The sequence below is a fragment of the Equus asinus genome, chromosome 1 (genome assembly GCF_041296235.1).
Source record: "Equus asinus isolate D_3611 breed Donkey chromosome 1, EquAss-T2T_v2, whole genome shotgun sequence".
In the NCBI taxonomy this organism is placed as follows: domain Eukaryota; kingdom Metazoa; phylum Chordata; class Mammalia; order Perissodactyla; family Equidae; genus Equus; species Equus asinus.
Window position 1 is genome coordinate 126717158 of NC_091790.1, and position 18292 is coordinate 126735449.

The following is an 18292-nucleotide window of genomic DNA, read 5'->3' on the forward strand; positions in this document are numbered from 1 at the left end:
CAGCATTCTGTGTTACTACCAACAGGTTCTACAACGCAGGCCCAGCTGAGCACATATGTCACTGGTGAACATTAGTTTCAAATAGACACAGATACATACGCTAACATTTATTTATAACAGAGCATGTTTCACATGGTTATAATTTTTTATTTAAGTCATTAAAAATTAATTGCTTTAGAAGATTTAAATTAAACTTTCACTCCTCAACTTGTTTGACTTTATGAGGTTTTTCCAATACACATTTGAATTTTGATCTTGAATTTTTCCAACACACATTTGAATTCCAACTATTCAAGGCACAGTAATTTAGTCATGTAAAATCCCCATTTTTAGTTTCATTCAAGATTCCTGCATATTACTGGATTGCTTATGCTTTCAGTTGAAGGGCAGATTATTGAGTCCTATTTTACGGATCCAGGTTATCCATGAAGAACACCGTCCAGCTCAAGGCTCTCTCTTTCAGCCTAAGATGTCAGCCTAAGATGACAACCAGGAATATGAACTCCTGAACAGATTAATTGATTTGGGGTACAAATAGATAAACCTCAACACCACTTTAATTGATCCACTTTAATTTATTTTGGCAATAAAATCAATATAGCTAATTGTGTGAAAGGCAGATGTGCTTTGTACCATTAATATCTTTTTCATTTCTGAGTGGAGTCTAACCTCATTTCTGCGGTATCAGGAGTTGGTGGAGATTAGTTCAGGATACGCTGTACTTCTCTCTAGGTACTACAAATAACGTCACTTATTAAGTCATTGCCTACATACGCTAGATAACTAAGGTGGTTTAAAGAATGAAAGAATCATAATCAGAAGAAACAATTTAGTTCAAGAGGATAAATATATATATATATTCTCTCAAATATATACAGAATATTCTCTCAAATTCTGTTTCTAGGGCAATTTTTAAATGCTTAGAAAACAAAAAACAAGATCCAGCTCACAAATAAGAGCATTAGGTATACTTTCTTTTCCTTTTCCTAGCTATTTTTTATTTTTTAAAAAAATAATTATTGAGGAGTGGGTGGAGCAAAATGGCAGGGTGAGCTGACCTGGGATTCTTTCCCCTCCAAAATACAACAAAAGATTGGAAGAACTGAATTTCAGAGAATAAACATAATGCCAGCTCGTTAGAGGCCTACAATACCAATAAGGCAGAGATCATAAACCTTGCAGATGGCCTCGGAGGCTCTGGAACGGTAGGAGAGAACATCGCTGCCTCCCCTAGAGTCTGCGATCTCTGCGGAGTGGGTCGGGAAGGAGCAGGGGAGGGGCCGTGTGACTGGGGGATCATCCAGGACTCCTGCCGCTGACTCAGTGGAGACCTGCTGACGGGGGTAAAGCTTCCGTTCGCGGGGACCCTATAAACCCAGGGCTGGGGAGATGAGAGAACAGAACTGATCTGAACCCAGACCAGTGCATGTGAGTAACAGCCCCACCCCCCAGTGAAGCCAGTGGGTGCAGCCATCTTGCCCCAAGGCGGAGAGCTAACACGCTGCTCTCGACCCCCATCTAGTGGCGACAGGCTGTAACTGCAACTGAATTCTACCACCATGCGAAAAAGCCGCTCCTCTACCATCCAGCAATTTATAAAAGCCCCAGACCAGAAGGAAAACAATAAAAACAAAGAATTAAGTCCTGAGGAGTTGGAATTAGGTAAACTAAGTGATAATGAATTCAGAGCAGCTATAATCAAAAAACTCAACGAGGTAGAGAGAAACATAGAGAAACAAGCCGAGTTCTGGAGTTACTTCACAAAAGAGATTGAAATCATAAAGAAGAATCAAACACAATTACTTGAGATGAAAAACACAATGGACCAGATAAAACAGAATATGGATTCCCTGAATGCCCGTGTAGACAACATAGAGGAGAAAATTAGCATAATCGAGGACAGAGAGGCTGAATGGCATCAGAAGAAGAAAGAACTAAGAATTAAAAAAAATGAGGAAAATCTCAGAGAGATAATGGATTCAATGAGGAGTAAGAACATAAGGATCATAGGAATTCCCGAGAATATGGAAAAGGAAAATGGAGCAGAAAGTATGCTTAACGAAATTATTGAAGAGAACTTCCCAAATCTAGGGATCAACGGAGAAATGTGTGTAGAGGAGGGATTTAGATCTCCTAGATTTGTCAATGTAAAAAGACCTACCGCAAGGCACATAGTAGTAAAGTTGGCAAATAGGAATGATAAGGAGAGAATACTCAGGGAAGTAAGGAAAAAAAAGAGAATAACCTATAAAGGAGCCCTTATCAGACTGTCAGCGGATTTCTCTACAGAAACCCTACAAGCCAGGAGAGAATGGAGTGATATATTCAAAGCTTTAAAGGATAAAAGCCTTCAGCCGAGAATACTCCATCCAGCAAGAATTTCCTTCAGATATGAGGGAGAAATTAAATCTTTTCCAGACAAACAAAACTTAAGGGAATTTGTAACTAAAAGCCCTCCATTACAAGAAATCCTCAAGAAGGCTCTCATACTTGAAAAGAGAAAAAAGGGAGAAAGGGGACACAATCCACAGACTAGGGAGACCGATGGATAGAACCAGAACAGGATAGCAAATATTCAACTATAGCATTAGGGTAAAAGTAAGGAAACTACCAAAACAAGGACGATCTTAGCACTCTAACTACAAATTAATAAGACGAGTTGGAATAAAAAAGGAAAATCATTATTTAGGAGGGGAAGAGCAAAGGGTCTAAATCAGTATGGTCAAGTAGGTAAGAGACCACCAGAGAATAGACTATATTATACACGAGATTCTAAATACAAACTTCAAAGTAGACACTAAAATAAAGTACAGAACAGAGTCACAAATCATAGATAAGGAAAAATCTAAGAAACCCAGCATAAGAAATTGCAGTATTAAATGGGTAGTCTAAAGCACACAGGAAAAGAAACACAGGAAAACAAGATGATGAGCGACAGATTGACAGCACTAAGTCCACATGCATCAATAATCACTCTCAAGGTGAATGGATTGAACTCTCCAATAAAAAGACACAGAGTGGCAAAATGGATTAAAGAACAAGATCCAACAATTTGTTGCCTCCAGGAAACACACCTCAGCCCCAAGGGCAAACACAGACTCAGGGTGAAGGGGTGGAGGACAATACTTCAAGCAAATAGCAAGGAAAAAAAGGCAGGTGTTGCAATTCTCATATCAGACCAAGTGGATTTCAAATTAAGACAGGTAAAGAGAGACACAGAGGGACAATATATAATGATCAAAGGGACACTTCATCAAGAAGAAATAATGCTTATAAATATCTATGCACCCAACACAGGAGCACCAAGATTCATAAAGCAACTATTAACAGACCTAAAGGAAGATGTTAAAAGCAACACAATAATAGTAGGGGACCTCAACACCCCACTCACATCAATGGACAGATCATCCAGACAGAAAATCAACAAGGAAATAGTGGAGCTGAATGAAAAACTAAAACAATTGGACTTAATAGACATATATAGAGCACTCCACCCTGAAAGAGCTGAATACACATTCTTCTCAAGTGCACATGGAACACTATCTAGGATAGACCATATGTTGGGAAACAAGGCAAGCCTCTACAAATTTAAAAAAATTGAAATAATAAGCATCTTCTCAGATCATAGTGCTATAAGGCTAGAAATTAATTACAAGAAAAAAGCTGAGAAAGGCACAAAGATGTGGAGACTAAACAACACACTACTGAACAAGCAATGGATCATTGAAGAAATTAAAGAAGAAATAAAAAAATACCTGGAAACAAATGAAAATGATAGCATGCCATGCCAACTCATATGGAATACAGCAAAAGCTGTATTAAGAGGAAAATTCATCGCAATACAGGCACATCTTAACAAAGAAGAAAAATCCCAAATAAGCAACCTTAAAGCACACCTAACTGAACTAGAGAAAAAAGAACAAATGAAGCCAAAAGTCAGAAGAAGGAGAGAAATACTAAAAATCAGAGCAGAAATAAATACTATTGAAATGAAAAAGGCAGTAGAAAGGATCAATGAGACAAAGAGCTCGTTTTTTGAGAAGATAAATAAAATTGACAAACCACTACCCAGACTTACAAAGAAAAAAAGGGAGAAAGCTCAAATAAACAAAATCAGAAATGAGCGAGGAGAAATAACAACAGACTCTGCAGAAATACAACAGATTATAAGAGAATACTACAAAAAACTATATGCCAACAGAATGGATAACCTAGAGGAAATGGATAAATTCTTGGACTCCTACAATCTCCCAAAGCTCATTCAAGAAGAGGCAGACAATTTGAACAGACCAATCACAAGGAAAGAGATTGAAACAGCAATCAAAAGCATCCCAAAGAATAAAACCCCAGGACCAGATGGCTTTCCTGGGGAATTCTACCAAACTTTCAGAGAGGATTTAATACCTATGCTTTTAAAGCTATTCCAAAAAATTAGGGAAGATGGAACACTTCCTAACACATTCTATGAGGCCAACATCATGCTGATACCAAAACCTGACAAGGACACCACGAAAAAAGAGAACTACAGGCCAATATCGCTGATGAACATAGATGCAAAAATTCTACACAAAATTTTGGCAACCAGAATTCAGCAATTCATCAAAAGAATCATACATCAGGATCAGGTGGGATTCATACCAGGAACACAGGGATGGTTCAACATCCGCAAATCAATCAACGTGATACACCACATCAACAAACTGAGGAATAAAAAACACACGATCATCTCAATAGATGCAGAGAAGGCATTTGACAAGATCCAACAGCCATTTATGATAAAAACTCTGAACAAAATGGGCATAGAAGGAAACTACCTCAACATTATAAAGGCCATATATGACAAACCCATAGCCAACATCATACTCAATGGGCAAAAACTGAACGCCATCCACCTGAAAACAGGAACGAGACAAGGATGCCCTCTATCACCACTCTTATTTAACATAGTATTGGAGGTCCTGGCCAGAGCAATCAGGCAAGAAAAAGGAATAAAAGGAATCCAAATAGGGAGGGAAGAAGTGAAACTCTCGCTGTTTGCAGACGACATGATCTTATATAGAAAAAACCCCAAAGAATCCATTGGAAAACTGTTAGAAGTAATCAACAACTACAGCAAAGTTGCAGGGTACAAAATCAATTTGCATAAATCAGTAGCATTTCTATACTCCAGTAATGAACCAACAGAAAAAGAACTCAAGAATACAATACCATTCACAATCGCAACAAAAAGAATAAAATACCTTGGGGTAAATTTAACTAAGGAAGTGAAGGACCTATATAATGAAAATTACAAGGCCTTTCTGAGAGAATTGGTTGACGACATAAGGAGATGGAAAGACATTCCATGTACATGGATTGGAAGAATAAACATAGTTAAAATGTCCATTCTATCTAAAGCAATCTACAGATTCAACGCCATCCCAATCAGAATCCCAATGACATTCTTTACAGAATTAGAACAAAGAATCCTAAAATTCTTATGGGGCAACAAAAGACCCCGAATTTCTAAAGCAATCCTGAGAAAAAAGAACAAAACGGGAGGCATCACAATCCCTGACTTCAAAACATACTACAAACCTACAGTAATCAAAACAGCAAGGTACTGGTACAAAAACAGGTGCACAGATCAATGGAACAGAATTGAAAGCCCAGAAATAAAACCACACATCTATGGACAGCTTATCTTTGACAAAGGAGCTGAGGGCATACAATGGAGAAAAGAAAGTCTTTTCAACAAATGGTGCTGGGAAAACTGGAAAGCCACATGTAAAAGAATGAAAATTGACCATTCTTTTTCACCATTCACCAAAATAAACTCAAAATGGATTAAAGACCTAAGGGTGAGACCTGAAACCATAAGGCTTCTGGAAGAAAACGTAGGCAGTACACTCTTTGACATCAGTATTAAAAGGATCTTTTCGGACACCATGCCTTCTCAGAGAAGGGAAACAATAGAAAGAATAAACAAATGGGACTTCATCAGATTAAAGAGCTTCTTCAAGGCAAATGAAAACAGGATCGAAACAAAAAAACAACCCACTAACTGGGAAAAAATATTTGCAAGTCATATATCTGACAAAGGCTTAATATTCATAATATATAAAGAACTCTCACAACTCAATAAGAAAAAATCAAACAACCCAATCAAAAAGTGGGCTGGAGACATGAACAGACATTTCTCCAAAGAAGATATACTGATGGCCAATAGGCACATGAAAAGATGCTCATCATCGCTGATCATCAGGGAAATGCAAATCAAAACTACACTAAGATATTACCTTACACCCGTTAGAATGACAAAACTATCTAAAACTAATAGCAACAAATGTTGGAGAGGTTGCGGAGAAAAAGGAACCCTCATACACTGCTGGTGGGAATGCAAACTGGTGCAGCCACTATGGAAAACAGTATGGAGATTCCTCAAAAAACTAAAAATAGAACTACCATACGATCCAGCCATCCCACTACTGGGTATTTATCCAAAGAGCCTGAAGTCAGCAATCCCAAAAGTCCTGTGCACCCCAATGTTTATTGCAGCACTGTTTACAATAGCCAAGACGTGGAAGCAACCTAAGCGTCCAGCAACAGACGAATGGATAAAGAAGACGTGGTACATATATACAATGGAATACTACTCAGCTGCAAAACAGAACAAAATCATTCCATTTGCAATAACATGGATGGACCTTGAGAGAGTTATGTTAAGTGAAATAAGCCAGCGAGAGAAAGATAATCTGTGTATCACTCATATGAGGAATTTAAAACTATGGACCAAGAACAGTTTAGTGGATACCAGGGGAAAGGTGGGGTGGGGGGTGGGCACAAAGGGTGAAGTGGTGCACCTACAACATGACTGACAAACATTAATGTACAATTGAAATTTCACAAGATTGTAACCTATCAATAACTCAATAAAAAAAAAGGCAAAAAAAAAATAATTATCTGCTTTACCATTTTATCCAATGCCTTTCCTGAAAGAAAAACAACATGGTGTCAATAATGTGAGTTTTTGGCACCAGATAGAGCTCTATTCAAATCACATGTCAACATGCTGTGTGCTAGTGGTTTCCATTTCTTCTACTAGAAAGAATGCAGTATATAAAGAGAATTCAAGACAGGATGTTTTCCCTCCTGACTGATACACTAATACGCTTTAATTTTTCTGTAGTTTAAGACTTCTCACTGCCATGCCTGACACAAGTTTTGACAAAAGAATACTTCTCTCCTGTATATTCTTTCTTTCTTACAATCTTAATGTTCTTTCACTGTTACATACACAGACCAACTTTTGCTGTGACGACAACAGAGAATATGGTTTCTCTACCTTTTTCACTGGAAACTTATTTCTAAGTCTCTTTGCTCCAATTAAGTCCATAGTTCCAAGATAATCTTCAGAATAATACATTTAAAAATAACTTCAAATGTAGTATCTAAAAAGTGACACCACTCATTGATGTAATTGCTTAATAAGCAAGCTAAGGAAATATTTCAGAAATCATGATACTCAGTATTATGCCATGGAATAATACAGATACACCACAGATACTTACTGATAGCTAGATATGCTTCCAAATTTTGGATAACCTAGAGGATTGTAATAGCAATCACTTTTAGGCAGTTAGTGTCTACCACCCTGAGGTGTTTCACATACAGCATTTACTCACTTTAAGAAACCTAAAAAATACATTTAATTAATCATTGTTATTAGTGAGAACACTGGGATTCAGGCTTTGGAATATCAGAGTGGAGGGAGTTTGAGTCCCATTTCGCATCATAAAGGAACAAACCACTGCCCAGAGAAGCAGATGGTGAAATGCTAATGTGGCATGTTTAGGCAAAGTGAGTGGCAATGCCTCTCTATGCCCGGGATCTCCCTTGGCTTCAGCAGGATATGGGGAAATAGGAAAGCTCCTTGGGATGAACAAGAAAAGTAGCCGAGAATTAAGGATCAGTATGTCTTCTAGGAGACTGTCTCAGTGCAGGATCAAGGGGATCCCAATGCAGAGATTGAGGGATGGACAGTGGGAAGCAGAGGTCTAGCTGAATAATGATGGTAAAAACCACCCAGAGCTGAGGGGCCCTCTGCAGGCAGAGGAGACTGGAGAAGTTTTTAGTAGCAATCACACTCACCACCTATGCCAGAAGAATAGAAGACAGCAAATACATCAGACATCTTGTCACCTAAGTTTCCCCTTACACCCAGCTGCCAAGGAGGAAAGTCAAGAATATTAGAGAATATTGAAAGGGAGTTGGGACTTGGAATTTATTAAATCCATAATTGACCACAAAAGGTTTTGACCCGAAAGAGACCACCCTTGAAATGGTGAGAGTAATTTTTCTCCTCTCCTGGAAGAGAGAATGGCAGCTCATGAGTAAGTTAATTTCCCTAAAGAGAAACAGTCAAATTTCTACATACTAAATCTTAAGTATGTAAATTTTGACAACTCCTGCCCTTAATACTCATACATTTACTTGCTTCCCATGAACTTGTCTTAGACAAGCAGTCAAGATCTCTGCCATGCCCACAGTCATCTTTCTAAGGAAAGTTTCCCTTTTGATAGTCCCTGATGAAAGAAGAGCCATAGGAATTTCCTTACAAATGGGTGGAAATATTCTCATGCATCACCTTGCCCTTGGCTCCTGACTAATTGCAACAGGACAAATCAGACATAGAAGCAGCTAACTTCTGAATTGATGGCCTTTGAGGAGCCAGGTAGAAAAGACCTGTTTAAACAATGATAATACACTGCACCAATCAGATTCTATCACCATTGTATGACAATTGGATGGATCAAGGGTAGAAGAAGTGAAAAGACTAGCAGGAGGAAAACAGTATTTAGACACTATTGAGTGACAGAAGCGATGGCTGTGGCAGCCAGAATATTGGCCTCCCAAGATATACAAGTCCAAATCCTCAGAATCTATGAAATTCAGCTGAAGCAAAGCTCAATTCCATCCACAAACTTGACTCCCTTTTGCCGTGTGAAAGGGAGTCAAGTTTGTAGACGGAATTGAGCTTTGCTTCAGCTGAACTTGAAATAAGGAGATTATCTTGGATTGTCCTGGTAAGTCCAATATAATCACAAGAGTCCTTCAAAGTGGAAGAGTAAGAGTTGACTATGCAAGAGAAAACCAGAGAGATGGCAGTGTGAGAAGAAATCATCCCAACGTTGCTGACTTTAAAGATGGAGGAAAGGGGCCACAAGCCAAGGAAAGGACTTCTGATCTACAGAACTGGAAGATGATAAATCTGTGTCGGATTAAGCCAATAAATGTATGGTAGTTTGTGACACTAAGAGACAACTAACACAATGAGTTAGTTGTGAAGAACTCCCGGCTAACAGGCAACAATAATAATTAGCCTCTGGGGCTGCCTTGGCTCTGGACCATTCTTCCACTGACCAAACTTCTAAATACCTCAAGTTCTTGTTGAAACCCAGGCTCTTCCTGAGTTTCCTTAAACGTGTTACCTTTATTTTCTTTTTATAAGTAATTCTACAATAAACTCCTCAAGTGATTCACTCTTCCAAAATAAATACTAGGAAAGACCTCATGCTTTGAAAGTTGTGACTAATATTATTTATTAATTACTACTTTGCACTTTCATTTCATTAGTCATTACATTCATTTCATTCATGTTCCAATGAAGAGGTACAGAAAATTAGGCTGTCAGAATTCAGAGGAAAGTAAAATAACATGGGTGTGACAGTCAAAAAGATGGGATTATAGCCACACTGTGGAGGAAACATGTATTAATAAGAAATGAAAGAAATCAGAATGTGTGTGATACAAGGAGCTATTAGAAATTAAAGATTGAAAGGCAAATTGGGACATATAATAGTGACAAACAGATAAAGAGAGATCTACTATCATCCAGCAACTTAGCAGCATTCCCCAGAGTAGTAAAGAAGACTCCCAACCCTTGTTGTTGCCTGTGTATCTTGCCGATTCCCTAGCCAATGATTAATTATGTTCTACTTCAGAGTATCTTTTTTTGGTAAATGGGTTAATACATTAAGCAGTCCACCACCTAGAAAATGAATATTCTATTTACATAAGATGATGTGACCACAACGTCCAAGAAAACGCATCAGTCTCCTAATCCTATGAGTTACTAATGAAAAGAAATTCTTTACTCAAAACACTTATGGAAATACTAACTTAATTAAAAGTACTGAATGCTCAATATTTAGACACATTTCATATTTACATCTTTGAGAGCATATTGAAATTTGAAGTTATTGATTTTTTTTGAGGAAGATTAGCCCTGAGCTAACTGCTGCCAATCCTCCTCTCTTTGCTGAGGAAGACTGGTCCTGAGCTAACATCCATGCCCATCTTCCTCCACTTTATATGTGGGACGCCTACTACAGCATGGTGTGCCAAGCGGTGCCATGTCCGCACTTGGGATCTGAACCGGCGAACCCCAGGCTGGCAAAGCGGAACTGCTGCACCACCAGGCCAGCCCCTGAAGGTATTGATTTTAATATAACTTTAACATAAGAAATCATAATGGTGAATCAAAAGCCAGGAAGTTCTATGATGATGCCTTGCAAAATTATTCTACCTTTAAAAACAAATTTCAAAAAAAAAAATTTAACCAACAAATTTTCTCAAATATGTTTGCATGTTCTAGCCTAAAATGTTACAAATCCAAACAGAATTTACACTTAAGAAGAAAGCCTTATAACAACAAGGTGACATGCACCATTTTAACTGTTTTAGATAACTAGAGGGATACAATAATCTCTGTTAACAAAAAGTTTGGATTCCCATAATATCTTTCATTATCAGAAGATACAACACAACACTAGAATTGAAATAGAAGGGAAGTATGGAGTGATGTCAGATAACGTGGGTTTTCAAATTTCAAAGATCTCAAAATAAATATGTTGTTAACATTGTAGGAATACCTATTGTACCTTACATAGCCACAAGATGAGTTTGGGAAACCTACAAAGCATGAGCAAAAGCTGTAAGAAAGACCTGACAATCTACATAGAAGAATGGAGGGGAAAGGAACAGGGGAGAAAATGTATCAGAGAGGCCTGAGATTAGTGTGAAGTCCAAAGGCTGCAAATATCTATGCCTCCAGCAACGGAGAGCAGAAGACACACAGCATGTCAGCCCTTTACTGCCTGAGGGCCCAGGCTAGGCCTGGGCACCTATGGCACAAAATTTAAGGAGATACTCACTCACTCTGACCCTCAGAGCAAGTGCCTCCTTAAACTCTGCCTCCTTCTCGATACATCATTTTCCTCATCTCAGTCCAGGGTCTGCTGAGCCCTTGTCCCTACCTGTCCCCTTCCAGAAAACAAAAGTCCTATTTGGAATGAGGAGAAACGCTACTTCTTTCAAAATATACTCTTCACGACCTGCTTTCCAATACCATATTGTGTTCTGCTTAGAGACAAAGGAGTTACAAAAGATTACCAATTGTAAATGGCAACTATCAAACCCTTCTTGATGTAATAAAGAGAAGGCTATGAGAAAGTCTTGGATTCCTAGAGGGAAAGAGGGAGTTGTGAAGAAAACAGTGCACAAAGGAGACAACACCACCCACCCTCCTACCCTCTCATCCCTAACCCCCTCCCCAGCAGGACTGTGATTGGCTTCCATTGCTGCGGTTTGTTTTCCCCAGGGCAGGGTCAGTCAAGTGCAGCAACTGAGGATTTCTGACATAGTTGCAGAGTTCTGTTTTCTTTTAATATAACTTTTTGCACATTAAAAATGCATTTTACAGAAAAGACAAACAGTTTCTATTCATCAATTTATTTCTAGAAAACTTTCATGAAGCAAATTCTCATTACTATGGAATCCATTAATTCAGAATATCTGATAATTTGGATATTGGTTGAAATTTAGGTATATCTTTATCATGAAATATTTTATCAACAAATTGAATGAAAAAAACGGTTGCTGGCAAATGTTTCATGAACTTAAAAAAATTGTTTTCAAGAATATTAAGAGCAGTTGAATTTTTTAAAATGTTATCTATTCATTAATATATGATGATCAGCCTCTCCATGTGCCAGCAAGGTAACTAAAGGAATGTGTGTGTGCGTGTTTAAAAGTAATAAAACGTCTTTTAAGATATCCCATAATACAGATTGTTGAAAAATGAATATATGTTTCAAAATCTGGAGATCTTTCTCTATTTTCTTCTTGATCTATAATGTTTAAAATATATAAATGCAGCTTACATTTTGGTTAATATATCTTTAATACACTTTTAGATATAACTTTCATAAGGATAGTATCAAATAATAAGACACATTAGTGGAAGACTGCTAGTTGTCCTCCGCTGCTTGTTCTGCCCACTTCCTCTGTGATAGTGTGGGCCACATGGTTACACAGCTAAAGACCTCATTTTTTGGACTCCTTTCTAGTTATATGTGGCCATGAGAACAAGATCTAACCATTGGAATGTGAGCAAACTATCTAATCCTTAAAGCGACTGGGTATCTGCTACCCTAATCTCTTTCCCTTTACATGATGACTGGAAAATAAGGGCAACTGGAAGAAAGACCTTGGACCCAAGAATGGAAGTCATATGCTGAGGATGGCAGGGTCACCCTACTGACCCTAATCTGCTCACCTCTAGACTATTAGATGAGAGAAAAATACATAGTCATCTTATCTTTGTGTTACATTGGCTCTGCCTGTACCCCAAGTAATACAATACAGTAACTCTCAACTAAGACAACAAACGAATGTCTGTGTTGAGTTCTGATTACAGGTCAATAAACATTTCACATGGATTATGTCATCAGTCTCAACAACTCCATGAGGTGAAACATCTTGGCCAGATTACAAAGCTATCAGGTAGAAGAACCACCAGGTATAACAGTCTTGAGTTTTAAAAAGGGTACACTATAATGCTCCATAAAAAATAAGAAGCATATTTTCTTCAGTTGGAAGACGATGAAGACAAAATCAGGAAGAACTTACTTTCTATATCATTCTTAGCAACTCTTTCAACGGATACACACACAAAACCATTTCTGTGCATACCAACAATAACAAAAGGTTTTAAATTCTGCATGTAAACTTACATCTTAGAATTTCCTTCTACACTTCCTTTTTAAGGAAGTTCAAATGAAATGTTCATGAGTGGATAACTGGTGGCAGAACTCTCTCCTCTACTAATTTATATCTCATCTATTAACCTTGTACCTAATTTGGGATCTGTTTATCCTCTCAAAATACTATTAGCAATATAAAACAGTAAAATATTAACATATATTGTAAAGCATAACAAGTTTTTTTTTTAAACTTTGGAGTCGCATCCCATTTAGTTGTTTTGTAGCCTAAAACAAAAATATAACCTTGAAAACAATTTCTTCATGCATATTAAAATGATGATGTTCCTTCACAAGCTTGACCTGAGGATTAATAAGATAATGCAAATAAAGGGCTTAGTACAGTGCATGAGCTAATGAAAAAAAAATGAGTCCTTTAGTGTGTATGTATGTATGTAGTGTATATATGTAAAAGGATATGTAAAAGGTTCCAATGTATTATACTCACTAAGAAAAATTATAATGCATTATCTCTTTCCCCTAATTTTATTTTTTTCTTACCTCAATTATTTCATCTATTTGGTGGAGGAGCATATGCAACTGATGGACATATGTATTCTCCCAATATATGATTAGAGAGAATAATTCAATAAGAGATATCTTAAAACTTGAATGCATCAAGGATAATAGTACTCCTTAAACCTATTCACTCTTGATCTTTAATAGAAGTTAGGCAGGTAACTAGGCAAAATCTCTCATTTGATGCCATAAAGCAGTTTTCATAACATTGCAAAAATGTCTTATTTTAGCTATGTCACCTCATTGCAGCTTCTTCTGAGCCTTCAGGTAAAAAGCTAGTTATACTCTGTGAAGCCAGTAAAAATAATTACATTAAATAATTTGAGAAGAATTATCATTTCCACAATATTGAATTTCAATCCAGGAAGATGCTAAGTTCCTCCATTTATTCAGCTTTTGGTTCTTATTGTGCATCCAACACCTTCAATGTCAGTTCAACTCTGGCATCCTTAGGCCAGTCTGTGCTTTAAGTTCCCACAGCCAGAAAGAAATGTACCATTTTGTCCCTCATCATGGACCTTCTCCCTAGGCAAAAGGAAAGGGGCATATGGAATCGTTTATCCATGTAAAATGACAGTCTTCGTGTATCCTAATACTTAAATTTTTTTTCCAAGAATGAATTCTGCTCTTTGTCCCTCTCTTGTTACATAATATATAATTCTTTTATTTGTATTTTTCTGTCACTATAATTAGGTATGTGTCTCATGAACAGAAAATTGTAGGGATTTTCTTTCATCCTGTCCGTTCTATTTGTTATCGTAATTCAGACAAGTTGTTACATTACTTACATTGAAATGACAGTAGTGAGACTCTAAAGAAATAACATTTAATTTTTAATAAATCTTACAGAATCTATACATACTTGGGTAAATGCTCTTATACAAGGAAAATAATCTATTTAAGATGCTGTACACATATTTATATATTGCTATCTTTTCAAAAATTATTACAAAGTGACTTTCATAGTCATTCATATATCATTAAAAAAACCATCTTTTACAGTGTCTCCTTTTCTTGCACCAAATCCTTTATTAGCTATTTCAATGACTCATTCTAGTCCCTACACATAGCTGTAAACACCTTTCAAATATTTATAAAAATAAAATCTACCCTCAAAGCATGAAGATACGCTCCCACTGAGGATATTCAAATGAAGCCATCAAGGGACTTGAAGTCACCACAATGTGAGAGATTCCAAAATATACCCTGAGGGGGGCCAGCCTGATGGTGTAGTGGTTAAGTTTGCATGCTATGCTTTGGCAGCCCAGGGTTTGCAGGTTCGGATCCTGGGTACAGATGTACATACTATTCATCAAGCCATGCTGTGGTGGCATCACATATACAAAATAGAGGAAGACTGGCATAGATGTTAGCTCAGGGCCGATCTTCCTCACCAAAAAAAAAAATATATATATATATATATACACTTACATATATATATCTAATATAAAACATATAGATATATATACACACTCTGAAAAATGGAACCATAGCATCCCAATTTGAATTTGGGGGGGGGGGGAATCTACACATCACATGAACTGATCTAAGGAAGGCTGTATGTAAATTGTAAAGTGCGGTGAGACTGCTTCATTAATTGTTAGGGATAGTGTTTCTTGTTCACAATAACTAGCAGTACCAAGGGTTTCTCTCAGAATTTCACTACCAGATTCACATGAAAAATCATGCTGTTTATAATACAGAATATAGTTTCCTAGATGATAGAACTGCATTGAAATTAAAGAAAAGATTAATAAGTTTCTTGGGATTTTACTTACATCAACAAGCTGATTGACTCCACTTGCTGTTTTTGCCAGTGTGACAAGGTCTTCTTGCATCTTATCCACCCATGACTTGATACTGCAAAAGTCAGAAAAGAGAATGTTCTATCAGATTTCTGGCAAATTAAGGCACAGACTGACATTCTATATCCATGCTTTAGATTAATTTATTAAACTGTCTTTAAATCTTTATTTTACTTCCTAGCTCCTACTATAACCCTCCCAAGCAACCTAAAAATTACAAAACAAATGAACCTTTAGCGGTCAACCTCTTAGGATGCTGAAATACCCCCAAGTCAAAAAGAGAAAAATGACATGGGTGCCTTATCAAATAAAAGGGTAAACGTTTGCTTAATTTTTGTGAAACTTCCATCAAAAATTATTTACTAAATAGAATATTCTAAACCAAACTTTGTCTTTTAGGTTACAAGTCTTCTTAATATAATTCTAAGGGTGTGCTAAATGCAGAATATCGGAAACAATACAAGAAAACATGAGAAATATTTTTAAATTTCTCATAACTGTAATACTCAAGGATGACCACTCTTAACTCTTTGATGTATTTTCTTCTAGTCTTTCACTGGTTAAAAGCATATTATATAAAATTCACATATCTTTATTGCTTAGGTCAAATGACAAATACTAGCCCACACCATTACAAATATTTTATAAACATTGTATTTTAATGTCACTTAATATTCCATTATCTATACATCTCAAAATACCCTTGACCATTTTCTGTTTTAAAAGATAGTTAGGATGTCATCAGCTGTAACCACCACAAATTACACTGCAACAAATATCGTAGTGCATAAAGCTTAAAAGTATTTCATTTCCTTAGCTAGACTCTTTGATTTGGAATTACTGGATCAAGACATAAGTTTTAAGGAATGATTTCGAGCATTAAAATTATGCTGAAGGAATTTATTTCAAATTTGTTTCATGTTTACACTTTAGATAAATGCAATGGAGATCTTAAAATATAAGCTGTGGATGTCAGGAAATTTTAGAAAAAAATTAAATCAATGGTTTATTTTACTTTTTCCTGGGATTAGAGACATTACCAAACACTACGTAACTCTCCCCATTCAAATCAATATAATTTAATTTGCAATCCCTTCATACATTTCATTTATTCAAGCTCTTGTTGTAAAAAGACCTAAAGTGTGTATTCTTTTTCTGCCCATGCCAATATAAGAAAACACCAGTAAGAATGATAGGAAATTATTTATATTTGAATTTGAACTTCTCTCTATATATGATGTATCTATCTGGTGCTTATTTATCCTGCTTCTTCAGATTGTATTAGTACTGTGTGTTTTCCCTCCTTTAACAGAACACCTCCAAGAGTGATGTAGAAAAGTGCTGTTTTGAAGATGAACTTTGTATTTCCCAAGAGCTTCGATCATACACATTTAACTGTGTTTGTCTTCTTTTCCTACGACAGATAAGAATTCTAATAGTATTACAAGGTTGCCAACTTTTTTTCAGATAAATTTAAATGTAACAGAATAAAAAATTTTATGTAGAAAAGAGTATAACATGGAAAAGGGATTTAAATGAGGTATAGGAGAACATATAAAAGAACAATGGCGTGATAAACCAGAGAGGAAGAAGGAAAACTAAAACTCACTCGTAGAAAGGATGAAATGCCTTAGATGAAAACAAATGGCTTGATTTAGACGTGAAACAAAGTAGTAAATGAAATACACAAAAGTTAGGGATACTTTCACACAAAGGAAAATAAGGAAGACTATTTATTGAATTATGCTGTATGAGTATGATCAAAAAGGTTAAATGAATATCAAGAAACAAAAAAACAAATAAATGGGAGGAGGGTGTAAACTAGAGAGAAATTTATAGAACCATTAAAATGAAAGACGCACACCACGTTATTCTAATATACTTTGGCTGCTTGTGAGCTGGTGCATATAATTGAAAAATATTATAAATAGTAATATTCTTATTAATGCTACTAGATAAATATAATTGTGCTCCATTTTTACATTAAGAACATTAACTTACAGGAGGGAACAGGTAGGAGCAAAGGCCACCGACACCATTTTCTAATTCAGATCAGACTATCTCATTTCTTGAGCTACTGAACAAACCCTAACACCCAAAGTAAAGGAATCATCTCTTCTCAAATAATTCCCAACACTGACAAATAGTAAAAAGTGTTATACATCCCTTCAGCTGAGAAATAGAGAGACAAAGAATATATATGTAAAAAAGTGAACTTCACTCATGCCTGAATTCTGATTTATGCTAAACTGACCCAAAACGTGCATTCTACCTTGACACCTGAGTATACTGTCACTGCCAGTGTTCACTGAGGTGAACCTGTTCTGGCTGAAAAGAAATTCGGGACCCATCCAGTCTCCTCTGCCCCACTGAAAAGCCGTCAAGATCACTTTTTAGGAGCAAGCGTTGTTATTTGTAGATATGAGGTGTTACCTAGTTTTCCTAAAATACATCAGCACTCTGCCTTTCAAACCTGAAATTAGAAGATTATAATGATTAGGTAATAAGCAAAGATCCCTTTCATCATGAAAATGAAAATTACAAAAGGGAAAACTCTCATATGTGCAAATTCTCTATCAAAGTCTCTTTCTTGGTAAACTGTCAAGCCCACAGACATAATCACTAACCACTATTTTATTAAATGTCCCTAGAAGGTACTATAAACTTTTAGAAAAAGTTAGACAGGATATAGCCTTTTCATGTATTAAGAAACTAACATAGAACATCACAAAGAATTTGTTGTTTGCTCTCTGTTAACCCATTCAACAAGAACTAGTACCTCCTGGAGAAGATACTAAAAGCTGGAGATGCAGAAATAAATATATATCTTACAATCTGGCTGGGTCTGGCAGAGGAGAAGAAGAATATGGTGGTATAGAGGAGGAA

The 18292-nt window shown here is 36.5% G+C and overlaps 1 protein-coding gene across 23 annotated transcripts in view; it reads right to left on the reverse strand.

Moving 5' to 3' along the window:
- CACNA2D1 (calcium voltage-gated channel auxiliary subunit alpha2delta 1) overlaps positions 1-18292 on the reverse strand; it is a 516207-nt gene that overhangs the window by 411211 nt on the left and 86704 nt on the right. For all 23 annotated transcript variants that reach the window (XM_014855387.3, XM_044768108.2, XM_014855384.3 and 20 more), the window contains exon 2: positions 15380-15461. In XM_014855387.3, the coding sequence (XP_014710873.1) occupies positions 15380-15461 (82 nt within the window). The remainder of the gene's footprint in view (positions 1-15379; positions 15462-18292) is intronic.